This window comes from Pleurodeles waltl, chromosome 1_1 (genome assembly GCF_031143425.1).
Source record: "Pleurodeles waltl isolate 20211129_DDA chromosome 1_1, aPleWal1.hap1.20221129, whole genome shotgun sequence".
Classification (NCBI taxonomy): domain Eukaryota; kingdom Metazoa; phylum Chordata; class Amphibia; order Caudata; family Salamandridae; genus Pleurodeles; species Pleurodeles waltl.
In genome coordinates this window covers 283,797,837-283,822,788 of record NC_090436.1, presented here as the reverse complement: position 1 = coordinate 283,822,788, position 24,952 = coordinate 283,797,837, and the positions used below count along the sequence as shown (strand labels likewise).

General features: G+C 43.9%; 1 protein-coding gene across 1 annotated transcript in view; it reads right to left on the bottom strand.

Moving 5' to 3' along the window:
* The window catches only part of ITGA2 (integrin subunit alpha 2), a 475,911-nt gene that overhangs the window by 317,118 nt on the left and 133,841 nt on the right, over positions 1–24,952 (bottom strand). Inside the window, exon 5 of the mRNA XM_069221707.1 lies at positions 22,755–22,869. Coding sequence (XP_069077808.1) covers positions 22,755–22,869 — 115 coding nt within the window. The remainder of the gene's footprint in view (positions 1–22,754; positions 22,870–24,952) is intronic.

Here is a 24,952-nt window from a genome sequence, read left to right as displayed (position 1 = left end):
GCACCTCTGTGACACCTCCACCCTCCCTGTGTACAGGCTGACTGAAAAGTATGCACAAAGCCCCAACTGTCACTCTGCCCAGACGTGGATTGGAGTCAAGCTGCAAAACACCAGAGTCATAAGCACAGATAAATGCGCACTTTCTAGAAGTGGCATTTCTGTGATAGTAATAAAAAATATACCCACACCAGTAAGCAGTATGTAAAAACATCAAACGCAGGTAGGTAATATATGAATCAAACAAAAGTCTGTAGAAAGAACTTTGGATTGCAACTATATTGGTCCTTTAAACAGTACCTGGTTGGATTAAGGCACCTCCAGTGCCTAGAAGGCAAACAATGGGGCCCCCGGCGCTTCTATGCGCAAAACGGGGGCCTCCCTTATACTTTGGGGTCAGAGGAGGGCGACATGCTCCTCCTCTCTTTTATAGACAGGCCCCTCTGGGGACCGTGATTACTGGGGGCCCCCCAGGGCCTCAACCGGCCCTCACGAGGGGAGCCAAAGCCAGCAAAAACAATTTAGGGCAGGAGGGGGGCACCACGCACCCCCTCCGGTTTAATGACAGGCCCCTCCCGGGACCTGCTATCTCTGGGGCACCCCCCGGGCCTCCACTGGCCCTTCCACCAAGGGGGGGGCCACAATAATACCCGTTTTACCTAACAGCAGAAAAGGAGCGTCCTGCTCCTAACGCAGAGGCCAGGGGGAAGGGGGCACTCCCCGCGCCTTCCCCTGGTCCTGCAGTGAAGCCACAAGAAGATCGGACCCCTCCTGGGGCCCGAGCAGACACTCGCCTGCACGCGATGTGGTGCGCAAGTGTTCTTCCAGTTTCCCGGGCCGCTGCGGTGATCTTATTTAAAGGGGCACAATGCAGCCAGGAGCCTACGAGCTTCCAAGGCTCCATAAGCGCGCTGCAAACCACGGAGAAGCACCCCTCGTGAAGAAATGGATGCAGGGGTCAGGGGCCACAGCACCCTGCCCCTGGGGAGCAGAATCTTAAGACAAGGTCCTCAGGTGGCGGGCCCAGCTACAGGCCAGCACAAGGGAAAGGCAGCAAGTGGCAAGTCCTTCACAGTGACCAGGCAGGTCACAGGTCAGCACAGCAGCAGCAGTCCATGGCGGTTCCTGGTGAGTCCTTTCAGCCTTTAGTGTCCAGTTCCAAGATGATTCCAAGAGTCTCCAAATTGTGGGGAAAATTCCCCTGTACTTATAGTCAGTTCTTACAGTGTTTTACAATGGTAGGGACGGGAGGTTCCAGCCAGTTACAACTGGTTCTGGGAGTGCCCCCTCTCTCCTTTCAGCACAGGCTCCAAACATCAGTGGGGGGTTAACGACCCTATTGTGTGAGGCCAGGGCACAGTCTTTACAAATGCAGGTGTGCCCCGCCTCTCCCATCTCTCAGCCCAGGAAGACTATTTAGTATGCAGATGCACCTCTGTGACACCTCCACCCTCCCTGTGTACAGGCTGTCTGAAAAGTATGCACAAAGCCCCAACTGTCACTCTGCCCAGACGTGGATTGGAGTCAAGCTGCAAAACACCAGATAAATGCGCACTTTCTAGAAGTTGCATTTCTGTGATAGTAATAAAAAATACACCCACACCAGTAAGCAGCATTTATTATCACCATCACAACCATACCAAACATGCCTACGCTACCCCTCATAAATCAGACAATACCCCTTACACATAAGGCAGGGCATTTCTAATGCAATCCTATGAGAAGGCAGCACTCACAGCAGTGAGACACCAAGTTAGGCTGTTTGTCACTACTAGGACAGGCCATGCAATATGGAACATGTCCTGCCTTTCTACATACATGGCACCCTGCCCATAGGGCTGGCTACGGCGTACCTTAGGGGTGACTTACATGTAGTAAAAGGGGAGTTCTGGGCCTGGCAAGTAAATTTAGATGCCAGGTCCCTGTGTCAGAAAACTGCGCACACAGGCCCTGCGCTAGCAGGCCTGAGACAGGTTTGAAAGTCTACTTCAGTGGGTGGCGCAAGCAGCGCTGTAGGCCCACTAGTAGTATTTACAGGCCCTGGGTATAGAGATACCACTGTATAAGGGACTCATAGGTAAATTAAATATGCCAATTAGGTATAATCCAATCATACCAACTTTAGATGGGAGAGCACCTGCACTTTAGCACTGGTCAGCAGTGCTAAAGTGCTCAGAGTCCTAGAGCCAACAGCAAGAGATCAGAAAAACCAGGAGGAAGGAGGCAAAAAGACTGGGGATGACCCTGCGTAAGGCAAAAAGTCCAACACCACCTTATAAATCACCAACCAACAAGTACAAGATACTGCCATTCTAAGATTAACAAATGCCATTACTAGGGCTTAATTAAGTGCATTCAAAAGTACCTGGAACAGCGTTCCAGAAATATGAGGAAGGGGATTCAAACGTACGACCACAACTGTGGTTGAATTGGCCTGTGCCTATCATCACTCCCCTGAGTTTAAGACTCATGTGTCCTGGACTACCATTTCAACCTTCCAGAGGCTTCCTCGAGTGGAGCCCCAACTACACATATCCAACAAAGTACCCAGTAAAGCACTACCCGGGGAATGGGCACCATCAAGGCCTACAGTGCTTCCATTGTGCAGGGTGGGGGCATGTAGCCCATCAGTGTCCACAGTGGACCCAGACAGCAGAAATCATGGAAGGCAGGTACACCTAAGGTCAAATTGTGACCACTGGGATATCCCCAAGCCAGTATAGAAAGGTAATATACCTTAATGGCTGGGATCTTAAGGCACTATTAGACAGGGAGTGCCACAATTCGGTGGTTAGTCAGGAGCTAGTCCCTAGGTCTCAGATGAAAGAGGGAGAAAGGATAACTGTTGCATATGTCCACAGAGACCAGAAAGTTTATCCTGTTGGTTATCTAAGGAGACCCCCACCTTAGTAAGGTAGGGGTGGTACCATTGTTAGCTGAGCATGTAATTATGTGTACTAACCATCCTAGGTTTAACCAATATCTTGCTACCCTGCAAAAAAGTATGGGGCTAATTCGCTGAAGGAAGCACCTTTCTGTTCTGCAGAGCTAGAGACATATCTAGACCTGTCTGAGAAAAAAATCTAGAAAGTAAAAGAGAATAGAAAAGCAAGAGTTTAAATTATCCAGTAACACCAACCCCACTTCTATCCTCTCATTCCCTGAGATACATGGAAACCTCAGCCCCAGCTTCCGAGCAGCACAGGGGGCGGATAGTACATTGTTACATGTGTTAGAACAAGCCAGTGCAGAGTACCAAGATCAGGTAGGACAGTATTTTCATATAAATGAATGCCTAGTGTATGGGGTAACAAAGGTGGAAGAAACCCATTTCGAGCAACTGCTTGTATCTACGGCTTTTCAGGAACAGATGTTACACCTAGCCCATTACCAGATGGTGAGAGGACATTATGGGAAAGATCATACTCTGAAATACCACTTGGAGCTGTTTTTTTAGCCCGTAGTTTACAGAGATGTTGCTAGATATTGCGCCACCTGTAACAGGTGTCAATTGATAAATCCTCAGGGAGTAGCAAGAGCCCCACTTCAACCCCTCCATATTTTTGAGGTTCCATTTAAAAAGGTGGGAATGGATTTGGTAGGACCTCTAACACCAGTCACACAGGGACATCAATACATCCCTATCCTTGAACATTATGCCACTCGCTATCCATAGGTGATGCCCCTAACTAGCATGCAAAAATTGCTGTAGCACAGGTGATGATCACCTTTTTAATTCTGGTTCCCACCTGAACTATTAACTGACCAAGTACTCCATTCATGTCCCATTTGATGGCACAGATATATAAAATCCTAGGGATATGCCAGATATGGATGTCAGTATATTCCCCCAGATGGATGGCCTGGTCGAGAGGTATAATAAAGTGATCAAGACTATGCTAAAAAAAATAATAACGGAAACAGGGAAAACTTTGAACCGGAAGCTACCATTGGTTCACTTTGCTATTTGATATTATGAGCAAAAATCTGCAGGGTTCTCCCATTTGAATTGCTATTTGGGAGGAAATACCGCATTCTGCCAGACATGGCATTAGAACAATGGGTCGAAGAGGAAGATGACAGGAAGCCACTCCTAGAATATGTTACAAATTTAAAGACAACCCTGTCAACCCTGTGGGACAAGGTACAGGACAACCTGGAAAATGCCTGAAACCATAAGAAACAAGTATATGATAACAGTACTGAGGGAATTTACAGAAGGGCAAAAGGTCCTAATTCTACTCCCTACTACAGAAAATAAACTCTTAACTAAATAGCAGGGACCCTACAGGGTCCTAAAAATGGTAACCTCTGTGATGTACAGGATAGGTATTTCCCATAGACCTAGGGAAGGACAAATATTCCACCAAAACATGCTAAAAATGGATAGAACCTGAACCAGAGAGGGTCGGAGACACTTTTAGGGAGTGGGCGGAGTTTGCAAAGTTGTACTCTGTGGAATTCCACAGAGTTACTTAAGAACTCTGCAATTTTCCACCTGCCCCTAAGACTGGTTTCAGAATCTGCGCTACAAGACTAAGCTCAAGCAGAGGGCTGCGCAACTCTGTACGGGGTAAGGCTCTGCATGCAGAGTGGCTATTCGGGTGCTGGTGAATGGCAACCAGCTGCAGAGCAGCCCAGGGGGGAGACCCGGTCCATCCCAGCCTGCCCAGCCTCTTTGTCTACCAGGCCTGCCACTACCACCCTTACATATACTGCATGCCCGGCTAGTCCCACCCCTCACCCCTTGGTCTATCTGGAGCACCCGTTTGACTGGGATGTGGGGGCCGTGGATGAGGGCGAGAGGGGGTGCTCATCATAGACATTGCGTGGCACGCCTGTGACATAGTTGGGGTCCATGGATCTGGGAGGAGAGCCCCATTACCACATACCATGGGCAGGGGATACTGCAGGGACAGCCACACCCTTTAATGAATGCTACAGAGTGCTATTCAGGAAAGGAATGCATGCACAGGCAATGAAGTTATAGAAACACACACCTAGAGGGGACACTTAACCGTGACACAAAGGGCATCTCCCAAAAACATCACCTTCCAACATCAGTTGTGCTTTTTTATCAAAATTACTTTTATGTAGTGCTTGCTACCCCTGGTGAGGTGTCCCGAGCTTTCACCCCCAGTGCCTATAACTACCTACATCTGTCAGCTAAATCTGTGAACATGTGCATCCCTCCTGTGTGTTTAAACAGATCAGCAAGCTTGGGTTGTGACCAGAATCAGATGCAGTGAACTTCTCTACAGCATTCTGTAGCTACTAGATGTGCCCCGAAAGACTAGTGAATGGAACAACTACAGATATTAGAGGTGCAGACAGGCCTGCGGTAAGCACTGGTATCCACCGCTGCCAGTCTTATGGAAAACTGTGTGCAGTCCCACAGATACCTATGACTGTCTGCGGATAGCCGCAACCAAAGCACACACACCACCACCACAAAAACAGCAACTGTCTGCTTAAGGCCTCTGTTTGTCAATTGTTTACATACCATAGGTCGCTCCTCATGATATCTATGTGCAAGTGAAACAGAAATGCAAACAGTACCTCAAGGGAGCTGCCATGAAGACTTAAATCATCGGAGGTGAAGGTGTCAGCCCATACAATCCCAGAGAGCTGTGGGTTGTGCTAAACTGCAGAAAATTCTCTAGGAAAGATTAGCAGAGTAGCGTCCACCTCCTGTCGGGTGCGGCACTCCATGGCGTGAAAGATCTTCTATTAGCATCTGGCAGGGGATGAAACTAGAATTTTTGCGCATGCTCTGTGCCTTCACGTCCCAATAGGTGGCCATCTTAAAATCAGGCAAAATGCTGCACAAACCTGTGCTGCTTTTATTAGGCACAGTAATCTCCACGACGCAGCAGATGGTGGAGCCTATGCCTAACTCCACGCTCCAAGTGGAACGCAGAGTGATAAAAACTCTGGGAACTCTGCCGGCGGAGCAATGTTTATCACCCACCCCTAGACACTTTACCCATTCTTTACATTACCACTGCCCATCCCCAAGTAGGGGAGGGGAAGGGCAGTATCAACATCAAGAACACCTTGACCAAAGCCAAGAACAACAGCTTTATCCGCTGCTTGACAGATGCTCTTAGCTTCTTTTAGGTAATCGGGCACAAACAACTTTGATTAGTCATAACATTGTCACCACCCGGTCGCATATACTCAAACTTAAACCATATCGAATACCAGAAGCCAGAAGGAGGGCAGTAGAACAGGAAGTGGAAACCATGCTAATAGCTGACATCAGAGAACCATCCAAAAGTGCTTGGTGTTCTATTGCAGTCTTGGTACCAAAATGGGATGGGAGTCTCAGATTCTGTATTGATTTCAGACAATTAAACAGCACCTCCAGGTTCGACACATACCCCATGTCCCCAATTGATGAACTCATTGAGAAGTTAGAGGGAGCACAAATAATGTCCACAATTGACCTAATCAAGGGATACTGGCAGATCCCCGGCATCAGAGGCCAGCAAAAAAACAACTTCCTCAACTCTTTCAGAGATCTATCACTTCAAAGTGTCGCCTTTTAGGCTTAACGGAGCCCTTCTCACGTTCCAAAGAATCATGGAGCCTTTGTTAAAATACCATCAAGAATATGCAGCTGCATATTTAGATAACATTGTAGTTTTCAGTCCTACTTGGGAGGTACTCTCAAAATGTCTAGACCTAAACCTATGAACTATACACCGGGCCAGTCTTCTCACAGACTAATTGACTAATATATACCCCCTCATGGGTAATACACTGGTCAGAGACCACAGTTTGCACCACCTGAAAAATGTCCTATGCACTGCTACCATTCTAAGCCGCACTAACTTCCAAAGGACATTTGTTTTACAGACTGACAGTTAAGGTCATGGGCTGGGTGTTTGTAGTGAAAATAATTATGTTTAACCACTAACTTTGTGTTTCACCACTGTTCATATTAGTTGTTCAATGTTCACCAGTAGCACATTACATTAAGTATTCGGTTTAGTTGCCTGTTGGCTTTAACGTGGCATTAGACATTACATTCTGTATTCAGTTTAGCTGCCTATTGGCCTTAACATGGCATTAGACATTTTGTATTCAGTTTAGCTGCCTATTGGCTTTATTGTGGCATTAGACATTGCAGTTGAGACAGTGCAGATGAGCTGTGTTTTTCCACATGGCAAATCAAGCTTGTGTTTTTCGTATTTTCTCTTACCAAACACTAGCATGATAAGAAAGCGCATATTTTGTGCATTTCTCTAGTGCAACCTTGGGAAAAACAGCCTTGAAAACTTGGCCAACTTTCAACGCCTGTTTCTTCCAACTCTGACCTACAGTAGCTAGCATGTTTTGACTATTAGGGTGAAGGGCCTTTTAGCAGGCTTTTTCATTATTCAATCTATAAAAAGTGCCCCTGGGAAGCAGCGAGGGGAATTTTCGGAGACTTCAGCCAGGAGTGGACGTCAGCTGCCTGACCTGTCTGGTAAGGGTGGAAAATCTCTTTCTTGCAGTTGAATAAGAGACATCAACTTCAGGGCATGAGAAAGATGATGAGCAGTGATAGGCCCTACGGTGATGAATTGTGACTTTTATTCTTTGCTTTGACAGTTATGCTGTAATATAATCACATATATTTGCTGTGTACATTGCAATTGAGAATCACTTTGATATATTTTCCTTTCATTGCTGTGACTATTTTTAAATGTGTGCCTCCAACATACTAATCTCCTCTCTCAGGAACCTCGTGGTGAAATAATAATAAATGTCTTCTTTAAACTAAGAAGTGGATTCCAGAGATTGTTTTCAGCTCGGTTATTAGTGAAAGCAAAACATTTTGGCGTAGTCAATTGCAGGATTCATAGGGGAAAAAATGTTTAACAAGTTAAAGGAGTGATTGTTTCACGTTGTGTCCTAAATTGTCTTGAAGTGCATAGTTCTGTTATTCTGAAGTGTAAAGCAAAACATTTTGTCGAGTCAGCAGTCTGGGAGTGGAATTGGAGATTGGAAGTGCACGATTTAAAAGTGACATTGTTTTTTTTTTTGTTGTTTAGAGAATTTAAAGGAAGCACCTCAGACCATGTTTGAAAATGCATGTGAAGTTAAACTGCCTTATGGTGCTGTGAGAAACATGTTTTCTGGTTCATCAGGATTTTCTAAGTCTTGGGATGAGTGCTTGGATAAAGCAAAAGTGTTTTCATATTTAGAAAAGGTGCTTTTTGAACGAAATGATGTCCCTTTTGTTCTTGACAGAAGGGTTTGGATACTTTTATCTGCTTACAGAAAAAGGTAGGAGTGGTGTGGGCAGTTAAAACATGAAAATAAGAATTTACATGAGCAAATTAGTCAGAACAAATTATTGCAAGATAAAGCTGAAATGTACAAAGCTGTTAAGGGAGAATCTGGCTTTTCACATTCCAGTAATGAGGAGGTTAAAAAGGTAGGGGCCAGTGTGAGCCTCATGAGCAGAGCGTAGATCTCTGTGCGGAGAGCAGTTTTTGGCAGGAGTTGAAGTGCATTCTTTAAAAGATTACACTGAGCAAGAAGTTGACGATGTTATATTCAGACCACCTTTGCAAAGTATGATGTGTAACATGAATTCAGACAAGGCAGAGGTACTGTCGCAAAATGTGCAGTTTCTGGGAATTCAGTGGAATCCAGAAAATAGACAGATGTTGTCACAGGTAAAACAAAAGATTTTAGAGTTTCTTACTATTTGCACTAAGCAAAAGACACCGAGACCCATATTTATACTTTTTTAGCGGCGCATTTGCGTCATTTGTTGACGCAAAAGCGGCGTAAACTTACAAAATACAATTGTATTTTGTAAATTTTCGCCGCTTTTGCGTCAAAAAGCGGCACAAATGCTGCGCTAAAAAGTATAAATATGGGCCCGAGTTTCATAAGCTTGTTTGATTTTTCAAAACAGTATAGCCCTCATCTGAGTTATCTTAACACTTTGGTACAAAGTAACTAGGAAAAAACATGAGTTTGAATTGAGTGAGAATCAGCTGCGTGCTTTTGATTTGGCAAATGAAATAATTCAACAGACTTTAGATTTGTGCGCAGTGCAAGAGGGAAACACTGATGTAAACTTGAGTATGTGGCAGAAACAGGGGAGGACAAGGGTGCCCCTGGGGCTTTGGATTAGAAAACTATCTGACTTTGTGGAGCGCTGTACTCCTTTTGAAAAACAGCTTTTGACTTGTTAATGAGCTTTAGTGAATACTGAGCAAAACACATTAAATGATAATGTAATTCTGAAACCTGAAATATCAGTCATGCAGTGGGTGATGAGTTCACCTAAATCTCACAGTATAGGACTGGCACAAGAGGCTAGTATCATACTTTGGGTCTGGTACATAAAAAACAGGGCTCAAGTAGGACCTACAGGCACTGCAGCCCTACATGAACAGGTGTCACAAGCCCCTTTACAGGATGAGGAGAGGGTGCAGGGAGTACCACAGGTAAAAGAGTTACCAGTGAAATTGAGTGCACCATTTGAATTCTTGTCCCCTGAGGAGAGAAAGAGTGTTAGTTTGACTAATGATTCATTGAAATACATGAGTACCAAAAGACAATGGAAAGCAGTGTTATACAATCCAGTTACTGAAAAGTTGTTGTCTACCACAGGAGAAGGAAAAAGTAACCAATATGCAGAGTTGTACAATGTGTGTCAGACTTTAAAGCAAGAGCTGCTTGAGACGTGTCATTTTTACACTGATTCTTGGTTCGCTGCCAATGGATTAGCCGTTTGATTTTCCACATGGCTTGTACATAACTGGTTCATTTATTCAAAGGAGATGAGGAGCAAGGAGTTGTGGCAGGATGTTTGGGAAATGTTAAAACAGAGTAAAGTCATAGATGCTCATTGTCCCATTAACTCATTGGAACGCTGGTTCAATTCCCTTGCAGACAAAAGTGCAAAGACAGAAGTGTCAACCCAGAATTCTGACTTGGTGGGGATGGCTAATTGGGCGCACCAGAAATGTGGACATCTGGGAGAAAAAGCCACTTACGGCTGTGCAGAGATTAGAGAGATGCACATTCCCTTAGATTTGATGAAAACTGTGATTTTGCAATGTCCTATCTGTCAGCTCACACAACAGAGATCTGTCCCACAAACAGTCAAAGATCTGCTGGGGAGAGAAAAGTTACCAGGACAGATATGGAAATTGATCAGGTTGTAGGGGGAGTGATTGCTGCAGATTACCAAGGAGAAATCAAAGTTATTCTGATGAATAGAAGAGAATCTGATTCATTCATACAGATTGGAGACAGAATTGACCAACTTGTCAGAAGTGCTGTGAATGGAGGTTTGGTAAGTAAGGAGTCTGCCCCAGCCCTTCTGACAGTGCAAGGAAAGGGAAGCTGTGGTGCAACAGATAAAAACCTCAGTGCTAAGGTGTGGGTTGAATCCCCAAATGACACTCCAGAACCTGCAGAAATCATAACAAAGGGCCCCAATAACGTCCTGCTGATTATAAAACAAGGAAAAGAGAAAGGAGGGCACATTTCAGATGACAAATGTTATTTGCAAGAAAAGTCATACTTTTTTCTTTTGCAGATCCTACTACGACTCTCTACTGACCATGAGTGTGCTGTGTGGTCTCTCTTCGGGTGTTTGCGTGTGGGGTCTGGGGAGGGACCACACCCCCAACATGAACCTGATTGATTAAAGTACAAACCCTATGGATCCATTTTGCGCAACTTGCCCCTTCAGTTCAAGTTCTATACATGGGATAAATACAGAGTACCATTGGAACTTGTTTGAATAAATTCTTACACTGGAACTAATCAACATTGCCAGTTAGCTGTCTGATTTTCGTATGGAAACCTGACTTTCACTTACATTCCAGCATACCTTTTAGGTGGACTGTGTACCTTTACATGAGTAGAACTCATGCTACATCAACTTGCTATTTTAGAGACACTATTCAATCAGTTATTATCCCAATCAGAGTATATAAGCTTCAGACTTTTCATTGTAGGTGTATCTGATTTGAAAGGTTATGAGATCAATACGTTAATCCACTTCCATTGCTTTACAGTGATTACTTTTATCATTCAAACCTGATTTGCTTATAACGTTTTTGTTTTTTTTGTTTTTCTTTGAAACAAGGGAAAAGTAAACAAAAGTTATTGGTCAGAGAGTGGAGATGTAGTGAAAATAATTATGTTTGACCACTGACTTTGTGTTTCACCACTGTGCATATTAGTTGTTCAATGTTCACCAGTAGCACATTACATTTTGTATTCGGTTTAGCGGCCTATTGGCTTTAACGTGGCATTAGACATTACATTCTGTATTCAGTTTAGCTGCCTATTGGCTTTAACATGGCATTAGACATTTTGTATTCAATTTAGCTGCCTATTGGCTTTATCGTGGCGTTAGACATTGCAGTTGAGACATTGCAGATGAGCTGTGTTTTTCCACATGGTAAACCAAGCTTGTGTTTTTCGTATTTTCTCTTACCAAACGCTAGCATGATAAGGAAGCACATAATTTGTGTTTTTCTCTAGTGCAGCCTTGGGAAAGGCAGCCTTGAAAACTTGGCCAACTTTCAACGCTTGTTTCTTCCAACTCTGACCTACAGTAGCCAGCATGTTTTGACTATTGGGGGAAGGGCCTTTTAGCAGGCTTTTTCATTATTCAATCTATAAAAGGTGTACCTGGACAGCAGCAAGGGGAATTTTCAGAGACTTCAGTCAGGAGTGGACGTCAGCTGCCTGACCTGTCCAGTAAGGGTGGAAAATCTCTCTCTTGCAGTTGAACAGGAGTCATCAACTTGCGGGCATGAGAAAGACGATGAGCAGTGATAGGCCCTACGGTGATGAATTTTGACTTTTATTCTTTGCTTTGACAGTTATGCTATAATATAATCAAATATATTTGCTGTGTACATTGCAATTGAGAATAACTTTGATATATTTTCCTTTCATTGCTGTGACTATTTTTAAACATGTGCCTCCAACCTACTAATCTCCTCTCTCAGGAACCTCGTGGTGAAGTAATAATAAATGTCTTCTTTAAACTAAGAAGTGCATTCCAGAGATTGTTTTCAGCTCGGTCAAAAGTGAAAGCAAACATTTTGGCGTAGTCGAATGCAGGATTCGAAGGGGAAAAATCGCAACACTACCAAGAAAGAGTGTCTGGTCATCAAAAGGGCCATGGAATCTCTGCAATTCTATTTATTATTATGTTCCTTTATTTTACTGACTGATCATGCCCCCCTAACATGGCTAGCCTGCAACAAAGATACCAACCCTAGGATCATAAGATGATTTCTGTCCATACAGCCTTTTTCGTTTCAGGCCTCTCATTTATCTGGGAAGATGCAGGCAAATGTGGTCTTTCTCTCTCAGCATCCTACACCTGAATGGCCCCAGCTGCCATTCCTAGGGGGAGAGCTGTGTTAGGAGTCTCACAAATGAACCAGTAACTCCAAGATGGCTGGCAGCTTGACCCAGAGCATACAGAAAGATAGCAGTCTAGTTGCTGTGAAGGGAGGCGACAGAAGGACACTGCAGGAGAGCAGCCAAAATAAGTGGCATACGGGGGCACAGCTGGAGAGTAGAGGAGACGGCTCAGGGAACAAACTCAGAGAAGCAGAGAAGACAACAGTTACACCTGTGTGAAAGATGACCAACCAGAGTACGAGGGTGAGTCCCCGCAGGAGGCAGCGGTGGTGAAGAACACTGTGGGCAGCTACATCAGCGATACAGAATGGGAGAGGAGTCCTGGGAGAAGTGGTGAAACCCAGGAGATGCCATCGACTACTCTCAAGCCCAGTGGCCAAGAGGGGAAGGAAAATGTTGTGGTCACCATCACCATGATGCCACCACCATCACTGGAGGAGTGACAGTTTTCCAACTCACTACCTTATGGAGGTGGTGGCAAAAGGGGAATAGCCCACAGTGAGACTCTGATAAGTGGGTAGAAGGGGAGTATTTGCACAGTGGAAATACTATAATTTGAGGTAATAGGTTACAAATCATATTCATGTGGTTTTCTCCGAGGGAATCCTGTCCTAGTGAACAGGGAGAGTGAGAGACCCACAAAAGGAATGGAAGGTTGGAGACTGAGAAACTGGAACACCTGGGGAGAACCAGCATAGTGAAGAGAACTGAGAATACTATAAAAAAAAACAAATCCCTATAAATATTAATAAAATTTATTGAATCCATACCAGGTGGTTATGTGGTCTTCCCTGTCCCGATAACACATACCTAACCAGAACATTATCTGACCTCTTCCCAACTCTACTATTATTGACTATCTATGTGACTTCCCGCCCTGTGGACACTGTTGAGACTGCAGCCAACCGAACTACTGGACCAAATGTTTGTCTCAGAAATCCACTCCACCATATTTTCATATTTTAAGATCACCAAACTTGGTAGCTTCCCAGTGAGAGCCATTCAAAGCTGAGATCCGTGGAGTGCGCATCTTGAAAGCGCATGGAATGCTCAAATCAATACATATATCCCTTAACAAATTAGAGACCATAAGATATTGGTATGAACAATGTGATGATGGTAAAATAATCCCCCTAAAATTAGCTGAGCTTAATCTAAAGCATGTAGAGTTCTGCAAGTAAGTAGAAGGAGAGTTTAATTTCCTCAATAAAGAAAGCTCACAGATATCGAGAGGGTGATCAACCTAGAAAAAAACTGGCTGGCATGATCTGATCCCCATGGGCTTCTCCCAATATTATTTGGGTGAACTCCCCGATAGCACACCACAATACACTACACAAAGTAATCTTGATTTATTTGCTTGCCATTACGCTGAGCTCTATATATCACAGTCCAAAAACTCCAGACAGTTCACCGGGGATTACCTAAATAAGTCTACTTTGGTCAAGCTGGAACTACACCAGCGGGAACCACTCTGTCAGCAAATCACCATTCAAGAAATCAGGGGAGTAATCCAATCAATGAGCAATCGTTATGCTCCACTGGAGATGGCCTTCCCGTTGAATTCTATAAAATATACACAAAGGGAATAGCACTGGTGTTGTTTGAGGTATATAACGAGTCACTCTAGAGTGGCTCCTACCACTGTTGCTGCGGGAAGCCATAATCATTACTCTGCTCAAACCTGGCAAGCCACCACATCTAAGTAACTAATACCTCCCCACATCTATGTAACTAATACCTCCCCACTCTCTCATAAATATTGACAATAAAATATTGGCAAAAGTGTTTGCCTGTTGCCTTTTCCAAGTATTACCTAACTTGATACGACCAGTTCAATCAGGGTTCAATTGGGGTAGATACACTTCTGACAACTTACGCACTTTATTCTCTGTTACACATCAGTTTGCTCAAATGCTGCCGGTACGTGCAGTGTTACTCAATTCTACTAAAGCATTTGACTCTGACTGTGTAAATGTTAACTGTGACCAAATGCATGGGAGTTTGGAAAGGTTTCTTGAGATGGATCACATTGCTCTACACCGAACCAATGGCAAGGGTCAGGCTAACTCCCTGATTTCAGTACTATTATCCATCAGTAGAGGAAACAGGCACGGCTTGACCCTTTCTCCTATAATTTTTGCCCTACCGATGGAACTGTTAACCTGCAGCCTCTGTGTGCACCTCTGCCACCAAGGCATAATTGATCAGCTGGGATCAGATGGATCCCAGCAGACTGTCGCAGGACAGTCAACCACACCTTAGTCACAAGGAAGCTCGACTATGGCAACGCCCTTTATGCCAGCACCTCAACTAGGAACATCAATAAACTTCAACTCATCCAGAAAGCCACTGCCATACTCATTCTGGACCTTCCTCTCCTCTCCAAGAACACATCTCCCAACACCTGAGGACCCTCCACTGGTTACCGGTTGAGAAGTGAATCACCTTCAAGCTTCTCACCCACACATACAAGGCCATACATAACGCAGGACCAGCCTACCTGAACTACTGCGTCTCCTTCCACCCCATCTCCAGATCCCTCTGCTCCACCCAGATGGCCCTGGCCACCGTCCCTCACATCCGCAAAACCACCACTGCCAGAGGACGATCTTTTACCTACACTGCAACGAAGAGCTGGAACAACCTCCCCCTGCACCTCAGACAAAGCCCGTCGCTCACCATCTTCAGAAGAACCTAAAGACGTGGCTCTTCGGATGAGGCCCCTGCCCCCAACATCTTGAGACCCTCACGGGTGAGCAGCTGCGCTTTACAAATACTGATTGATTGATTGAACGTTGTGAAAATGACATCTGTTATTGTCTATATACACTGACAATATTCTGTTTATGATTAAACATCCAGCTTTAAATATGACACCCATTTCACAGTTTGGTGCACAGTCCACCCTACAAGTAAACTTGGCAAAATCTACACTAATGACCCTGAGACCGATTACACAACAGCCCATGCTTCAATACCCACTTAAATGGCAGACAGACCCAGTGAGATACCTTGGCATCCAATACCACATTGATATCTCAGTTCTCACCAGGGCAAACTAAGGGATGTATATATCCAGTATAACTACTATGGTAGACTGCTGGATCAAACTGCTACTATCGGTAGCAGCCAGGGTGGCTCTCATGAAAACTATAGTCTCCCCCCCTACATATTTCACAATATACTGATTCCGCTTATCAGAGTATTCTTTGACCATCTCAAAATGCTTATGTTGAAACTGGTTAGGGCTGACCAAAAACCCAGGATTTCTTGGCCAAAATTGCAACTACAATATATTATGGGTGGATTTTCTGTCCCCAACTTCGAAATCTACTACCTGGTAGCCCAGGCACAGTATGTATGTTACTTGAAACATGACCAATGGCACCTTCCCTGCTTGAATGTGGAGGCTAGGTTGATTTACCTCGCTCCCCGCGCCAAGCTGTTCTGTTGAAGATTCTGCATTCCTAAGATGAAATGCATACAGTCCAGTGCATGCAGTGGGCATGAAACAGGTTGGTAGATCATACACATGTTGGAACATGGTACTCGCCACATATCCCTCTACACAACACCCCCATAATAGCCCCCATGATGGAAAAGGGAGTTAAAAAAAACCTCAGATAAGCATTACACACACTGGGTGATCTGCTCGTAAACAAAGGCTTCCTGGCAGTTACATATTATCTACATGGGGCTGCAAGCAATATATTGGATACTCTTACATAACATTGGTTCATTAGCGCCATCCAATAATTGTACTCTTCCTTCCCTGAGAAACACCAGAGTGGCAACTGCTAACAATGCTTTTCCCAAACTCCTCACTCACCAAAGTAAAATCTCGGATGTACAACCAAGTCATATCCATGCCTCCAACAACACCCTCGCACACCAAATCCAGTTGGGAATTCCAATTTGGCTATGACCTGACAGATGTACAAAGGATATATTGCTGTGAATAGACCCAATAAATTTCCTCCAATGGCCTGTTCAGATTCATACATTTAAACTTCCTACACAGGGGACATTATACCCTCATTTCCATGTTTAAATATGGCCTCTCCCCAAACACCAATTGCTGGAAATGTGGGGCCCCTGACGCTATTTGCCTACATATGACTTGGTCATGCCCTGGAATTATCTCCTACTGGAATCGCTGACTACGGAACGTCAGTGAATGACAATTACAGATTAAACATAATACCGTGGTGGCACTCCTTGAGTATGCCAAAGATTTTCCAAACCCCTACTGCAAACCTGTAGCCTTGGCCCTACTGCTGGGAAAATGCAGAAAAGTGGAAGACTCAGACCCTTCCTAAGTACGCCCAATGGCTCTGGGACCTCACTACCTGCCCTGAACATGCAGAAAACTACAACTCTTTTCTCCTTCGCTTCTCAAGACCTAGAGACATATGGGCACCCCTACATTTGAAACTGGCAGGCCTGAACCAAAAAAGCTAATGACTTTAAGGGCAAACCATGGACCAATCCATGCCAACACTTACACAATGTAAGCCACCCATTGCCCTAGAATGATGATGGGGACAACCACATTGATATTGTTGGAGCAGATATGCTAATATGAGAATATTCTAATGATTTGCGTATACATACTAATGAAGAAAAATGACAAATGAAACGAACAATTGAAAATAACGTGTATTGAGTAAAATGTGCCCACGGGGAGTGGTCACCATGTATGTTAACAGTACTAAAATAATGTGAAAAATGTATTTATATGCCATAACTGATGATATAATCTATATTTTATGATGCTTCATATCCTTAACTTAGCCAAACTAGAGGCCTTGTCGGCGCTGGGCCTTGCTTGCTAAACGTGGAGACACGATGAACTGCCGAGGACTGGAACTGGAGAAAAGGAGCTTGAACTGTACAGAGTTCAGATGAGCTCTGCTAGAATTTTCTGCAATGTACCAGCGGACAAGAGACGATCAGAACAAATTGATACAATTATTTGTAGAGTAGGCTAAATGTACTTTCCCAGGACTTGAACAATGGAACCACTGACTAAGGGACTGTGGGCAACAATTTTGTTACCTGAAGGGCCGGATGATGTTCTCATCGACAGAAGGACCAATCATATTAATGGAACTTGATGCTTGAACCGACGCAAACAAGTGGTAAACAAAAACTATAGGTTAGAATCATGACCCAGATAAGGTTGACCAATTAGAAAATTGTGGGACGGGCGGAGAGACCCTAATAAAAAGTCATGACACAAGAAGGGAATTCAGTGTGGAGAGACAAAAGTTGATGACGTCAGGAGACGCTGTCCGAAGTGCTGAAAATAGGGCTTGCTCCCTGTGAGCCCGAGTCTTGCTGATGACTGATGACCTGCGGACGAAGACTGACTAATTGCTGATCTATCTTGGATAGGTAGCTATAAAATGTTGACTGACTAATGTGTACTTTTTCTTCTAGGTACCAACTGTGCTGTTTAAAATGTTTATCTCTTTTAGATAGATTTTTCCAAATTAACGATTTTGATTAAATTGTTTTCGCATGAAGACCCACATGCTGATGCTAATTTGAGACAGGTAGGCTGACAAGGACGACTTATGGTGACTACTGACTGGCTGACTTGCGTTGCTGAATTATTCAATCTTTGCTTTGCTGAACTAGGTTTGATGTTTTATTATTGCTTATTAATTAATCTTGGTGAGATTGTTGCTCATGATGCTAATAAAGTTTGGATAACAATAAAGTCGAAATGAAGGTATTTGATTAGAAATTGTGACTAATAGGGAATAAACACGATTAACCAAATTGAGAGTGATGGTATTTTCTTGTTAGAACAGGGTTTTTATAACATTGCAATAACACAATGCTTATTGATGTTTCACTGGTTACCGCGTAACTAGGATACTCTATGCGATCCAAAAGATTCATCGACCTATACGCATCCCCTTGTAAGTTTACTTACAAAGGACAAGGCGCGCTAACAATAACTCTTCTTGAATACGTTGCTGCAGAACACGCATTTGAATGCCCTGTGTATTTGTCATATCTGCTTACAATGACAACTTCACTTACCCGTAATATGCCAGTATAGCTTTGATGAAAATGAAAATAAAGATTTAAAAAAAAAACAGTTGAAGACCCTAAAGGTTTCTGACAAATGTCAGTTTTACATAAAATGATTTCGGGTGCTCGAAGCAGCCAACATCCCTGTGTGAACATATATGGGATTCAGTTTAGAAGCAGCGATTATCACATGCTAAAATTAGCTATCCATGTTATTTTCCTGCCTTTGGAATTACTGGTACTCCCAAGTAATCATAATTCTGGGACAGGAGAATAATGGAGCCACTGTGGGCCTATGTGTATTGAAACTAGGGTTTTCATTCATTTTTTTCATTCTGTTGCTTTCAGTTTCTGGGTTAAATCTGTAGTTTATGAGTAGAACGCAAACGCCAATGGGTTAATGTGGGCGGTGATAAACATTTAATCAGTTTTCCTAAGTAAGTATCAGTGTGTACATAGAACAGGGGTATTGGGTCATATAATGTTAGATTAAACTTTCTACTATTTACTATTTGGTGACTAAAGATTAATGAGAAAGATGACAAAAAACATTGCAAGTTTGTTTGTTTCGGTTTGTGGCTGCACATGTTGATCATTTTATGCTGTATTGGCCACACACATTATCAAAGAAATTAGAGATGTGTCTATATAATTTTCACCATCACAAGGTAGTAGTAAAACTTTATTGTGTATGTTACATTAAAATCATTACAAACTTACGATTTATCAAATCAAAATGTGTGATCCTGAGAAAGCATGCAGCCCACATGTCAGGTAACTTAGGCGGTCATTCCTACTTTGGCGGGCGCCGCCAGAAGACCGTACCGCGGTCAAAAGACCGCGGCGGTCATACTGACTTTCCCGCTGGGCTGGCGGGCGACCGCCAAAAGGCCGCCCGCCCGCCCAGCGGGAAAGCTGCCAAGCAGACACTGAAAATCAATGTGGGGCCCTGTTAGGGGGCCCCTGCAGTGCCCATGCCAGTGGCATGGGCACTGCAGGGGCCCCCAGGGGCCCCACCACACCCGTTCCCACCAGCCAGGTTCTGGCGGTGAAAACCGCCAGAACCAGGCTTGCGGGAAGGGGGTCGGAATCCCCATGGCGGCGCTGCTTGCAGCGCCGCCGTGGAGGATTCACAGGGGCAGCGGGAAGCCGGCGGGAAACCGCCGGCTTCCCTTTTCTGACCGCGGCTTTACCGCCGCGGTCAGAATAGCCCTAGAAGCACCGCCAGCCTGTTGGCGGTGCTTCCTCCGTCCCCTACCCTGGCGGTCTCGGACCGCCAGGGTAGGAATGACCCCCTTAATGTTCATGCTCAATAAATGGACCCATTACCTTTTAAAATATATCCACCAGCTTTGAAATTGAATTCTCCCCTCATAGTAAATGGAGATTACCAATCCGGTGAGTGCCCAATTGTATGGAAAAATGGCTTCCTTACTTTTGTTTGGGTCCTGGTATCACACTAATTGAGTCTGTGAGTGGAGGCCTAGGGCCACATGTACAAAGATCCGGTATTAGGACTCGCAAACTGCGAGTCTTAGCAACTTGCGAGTCGCAATACCGGATGTACAACAGTGTACTTTACCTACCCCATGAACATTCATGAGGGAGGTCGCAATTTGCGACCCCATTTGGAATGGCCACCCTCACAGGGATGGTGGCCTGCTGGAGACAGCAGACCACCATGTCTGTGACTGCTTTTAAATAAAGCAGCTTTTTTTTTTTTTAAATGCAGCCCGTTTTCCTTAAAGGAAATGCAAATGGGTTAGCACCAGTTTGAAACTGGTGCTGACTGTGATTGTGTTGCGACCGCATTCGCAGTCACAAAACAATCATACATACCATTGGATTTGGTAATAGGAAGGGACGCCCTTGACACGCCCCTTCCTAATACCGAATTTCAAAACCCAAACTGTGATTCGGTAACAAGTTACCGAATAGCAGTTTAGGCTTTGTACATCCCAAAAAGCATTTATCAAGTTGCAAACAGGCTGATTCTGCAAATCTGCCCCTTTGCGACTTGAAAAATGCTTTACACATCTGGCCCCTAGACCTCTCTCTGACAATGCAGGTCCAGTACCTGTCCTGTGGCCTGAAGGGCCACATTAATTGTGCTCTCATATTAGTCAATGGACTACTGTCCTTGGCCCAAGCACATCAGGTAAAGTGGTGGTAGCAGCATACTGTGTTTTGTGAATTTATAGAGTGACCTTTTTCTCTGTATCAGTGAGAGTGTGGTCAACTGCCCCATCTTGTGAAAAGCTCCACTGATATTTGAAACCCAGAATCTTGCACTTATATTCTAAGTGTTTTTGAGTGAGTTTGTATAGGCAGTGTATGTGTAGCACATGTATGGTAATAGATATGTGTGTGTTGTATGCGACTCAGTACTGGGGCCAGTGGAATCCAGTGTTGATATCCCTGGTGTCAGCACCGGCTCTAGGTTGGTGCGACCGGTGCCACTGAACCGGGTGCCGACTTTGGGTGGGCGTGCTGTGTTTGCAAGTGTATTATGATTTTAAAAGCACCTGCTGCTGGCATTCCCTGCCTCCAGCTATTTTCAGGTAACAATACAAATGCCATGATAACTGTGATTAATGCTCTTACTGGAGAGAGATCGGAGTTCTGTCAAGTGGAAGTTTTGACTCATCCTAAGGTAAGGCAGAGGGTTACTATGTCTGCTGAACAGAACGTGTATCATGCAGATCGCAAAGTGCATATAATGTAAAAAGATCAGAGTGTTACTGCTTCTGTAGGAGAGATCCTTTTGTTGCTTGCAGTTTATAAGTTAAAATCCAAATGTAGATCAGTAAGCTATTAACTGCCATCAAAGAGTTGCATGCAAACAGCAAAGTATCGATTAGAGAGTTATGATTTTTGACCCAGCCTTTCATTATCCTATTGTTGCAAAAACGATTAATTTGGAAAGAAATCCATTCTTAGAGCGAACCCCCAAACATGGTGTTACATTTTAAATTCTGAGTTTGTGCTTCTCCAGAACAAGCCCTCTTAAACTATACTCCTACCATTATGGATGACCTGTGACTCCTAACCCTTGTAGTCCTCTGTCTTATGTGACATTTCGTATACACTGATTTACATATGTAAGACTGATTGTTTCCGTGCTCTGACACCCTACACTACACTGGTAACAGTGATACTATACAACATATTAAAAAATCATCTGGGAGAGAGTGGTTAGGGAGACTTGGGTGTCTCTGTTAAGGGTGGTAGTGATGGAATCCATGGCGGAGGTGGTCATTGGGGGGTGCCTACAATCATTCTTGCACTGAGTGCCACCAGCGCTGAAGTTGCATGGTGTACCAAAGCACAAGATGGAGGGTGAGGCTAGCATCTGCATTCCTGTAGCTGCTGAGTAGAGATCCAGGCACTCAAGTGCTGACAATGGCCTTTAGAAATTCCACAACGGCCTTGTTAGCAAAAACCTGTTCATTAGTTCTTCCTGACCACTGCTATTTCAGTGGGGTGAGGATGGGACTCTAGTTTCGGTTGTACAAGGTCAGGGCATTTCTAGGTAGGACCTGCCCTTTTATCTGTCTCTGAGTATTGCTGATGTCTGATGATTAATGTTGGCTGTTGAGCCCTCTGCTCCTGCCCCTCCGAACAATCGCCTTTGGAAGCCTGTGACTTATTGTCCTCACTACCCTGGTAGTCATATTTGAAACTGTTTGGGCTTGGCACAATCTAGGGAGCCATGGAAGGGCGGAACCCAGGACAGTAGTGGCAAATGACCTTATACCCAGTAGCCCCTTGTCTGCCCTGAGGCCTCCCCAACGGGATCCCACCGCTTGTGCTTATGGATGTGCCCTTTAAATCTGTCTATAACATTACGTATGGATAGGTGCCGTAATCCTAAACATTTTTGCAACAGTATATCTCTGAAGGGTGGAAAAATGGAAAGACTGAGAAATATCAATTTATATGTTCCAGACCAATGACAACATCGCAATAACTTATAATTATTGGAGCTTACAGACTAGGAGTTTACAGACTAACTCTACCAGCTAGCCTCAGATGAGAAACTCACCTGCTTCTGAATGATCTAGCACTGTCTAATATTGACATGCCACATGCAAATGGTTTGCAAACCAATAAAATAAATCAACATCACACAAGCCATGTAGGATGATGTTGTTATTCAGTGTTCGCAAAAACCCACTTCTCATGCCTTTGAGCATTGCACAGATGTTTTCTTTCTCTCGTTTATCAAGTGCAGTAAAGCTCCTCTTTAACAAATCAGATAAATAGGTTAAAAATATCTAAAATTACATGAAATGTCTTACTTTGAAGAGCCGGAGAAAAGCTTCTTAGGATTTTGAAACTTGAACTGATGTCTGAGCACACTCCTGTAGTGTAGTATTGACTTCCGCATTGCTGTGCCCACAAAGGGCCACATGTCTTTGAAAGGAGAAATAAAGCTGCATAAGAATTATTTACATTCCAACATTTTTAAAGTTTTTTTTTAAAATTCATTGGCTATTGTTACCATAGAAATTAGACGAACCATGTTTTAAAACTTCATTAAGGGCACAAAACGCAATTTGCTCATTGGATCCTGGGGCAGGTAATATAAGTGGCGTTGTATTCTGTGAAAAGAAATGGGGAGGCGTGATCTTTATCCACTTTTTGTTTTTTTATTATGCATGATGCAGAAGGAGTAGACCTTCAGCACAACGTTTTTAGTTTGAATGTCAAAGTACAATTTCATGAATTGCAAATACTGAAAATGTAGTTCCATACTTTGACTTATTAGTCCTTAATTGAAATAGCTGCACTAACAAGATTAGGTTTAAATGCGAGATTCTGGGATTGGACTGGTAAAGCTGAATGTAAAAGAAGGTAAACTGGCATAAATGTGTTCGTTTGTGAGCATTCACATATTCCTTTCAAGTAGTTTCACAAACTGGGAAGGCAAGTAAATTAATTCATGTCAAATGCAGGAGTGAGTGCATTGTCAGGACTGGCAAAGCGAGATGCGCCTATTCCTCTACATTAAACGGAGGTGTAGTGGACATTCTCCACAGGGAAAGGTATTTTACCTGTGGATTCTGGGCTTTCATGGATGGATCTCACTGGCAATTAAGGAAAACTGCTATAATTTGTATCTTTGTGGACATTTGCATTCCCGTTGCTAGTAGTTTCTCACCACGAGAAAGCAAGTAAATTTGACCATGTCAAAAAGCTGTAATGAGTACATTGTCAGGATTGAAAAGGGGCTACATCACACTTCTATTATATTCAGTGGAGGTACAGTAATGAATACTTATCCACAAGTAAAGATATTCTACCTGTAAAATTAAAATTCGTGTGCATAAGCACATTAGCATCACATTTAGGCATGCGAAATATTCAACCTCCAAATCCAAATATGCAAAGGATTTGGATATTCCAGGAACTCTACAGTTGCCAAAGATTTTGGGAAGAACCCCTGGGGTTCTTTGTGAATCCCTCACAAATCTGAAATGGGTTCCATTAATTTGAGCAGTGCTTTCAAAGGAAAGGTGTGTAACACTGATGGTTGACTCTTATAAGACGTTGCAGAAGATTTCAATTACTCTGAAAATAGACTTCCAATGTTCCAGCTGCTGATACAATTTCACTGAACATTTTAGCACAACTTGAACAGTGTCTGTCAAATGCAATTCTATGTCAGGACTCGAGACTCAGATTATGCTTCCGCTTTCTTCACTTTATTCACAGCAGCCATATTAAAGAAACAAAACGAACCACATTTCCCAGAACCCAAAGGGGAATTGGTAAAAACAAACAACATGCAACATTTCCATCAAGGTCTATCCTCCAATCCCCTTGTCTCTATATTCCAAATCCTCTTTCTTCGCTGCTCGCAGCCCAGATAAGTCCAGTTATCTCTCCAATTGGTATATTTAGCTTGTTGTCTTCATTTCCTGTTGGTTTCAAGTGTTGGTGTGTTACAGCACCGCTTTGCTCTCCTATGTTTGCTCGCCATCGTCCCCCACATCCGAAGAGTGAACACCGGAGGCAGATCCTTCTCCCGCCTCACCGCCAAGACCTGGAACACCCTTCCTTTGCTCCTACAACAAACCAAAGACCTGCTGACTTCCAGGAAGCACCTAAAAACTTGGCTATTCGAGCAGTAGTAGCACCTCCCTCCCCTCAGCGCCTTGAGACCCTTATGGGTGAGTAGTGCGCTCTACAAATACACTGATTGATTGATTGATGTGACAGTTGCTCAATTTTCTTGGTATGCAGAGTTCAGTGTTGGCTTCCAGACACTAGGTGGCACTGTTGGAGCGTTTCTTTTCTTCTCTTTGGTATGAAGCGCACAAGTTTGGAATTCCTGTCAGGATCCAGACTCACTTGTCGCTTGCCTCTGCCCTGCCCCTTTATTCTGAACACCCTGCACTTGTCCAAGGTAGGTTTGCCTGCCTTCGCACCTTGGGGTCTGTACTATCGTTTTAAGGCTTCCTGCCTTGTGAGGACATGCTCCCAGGAGGAGGCT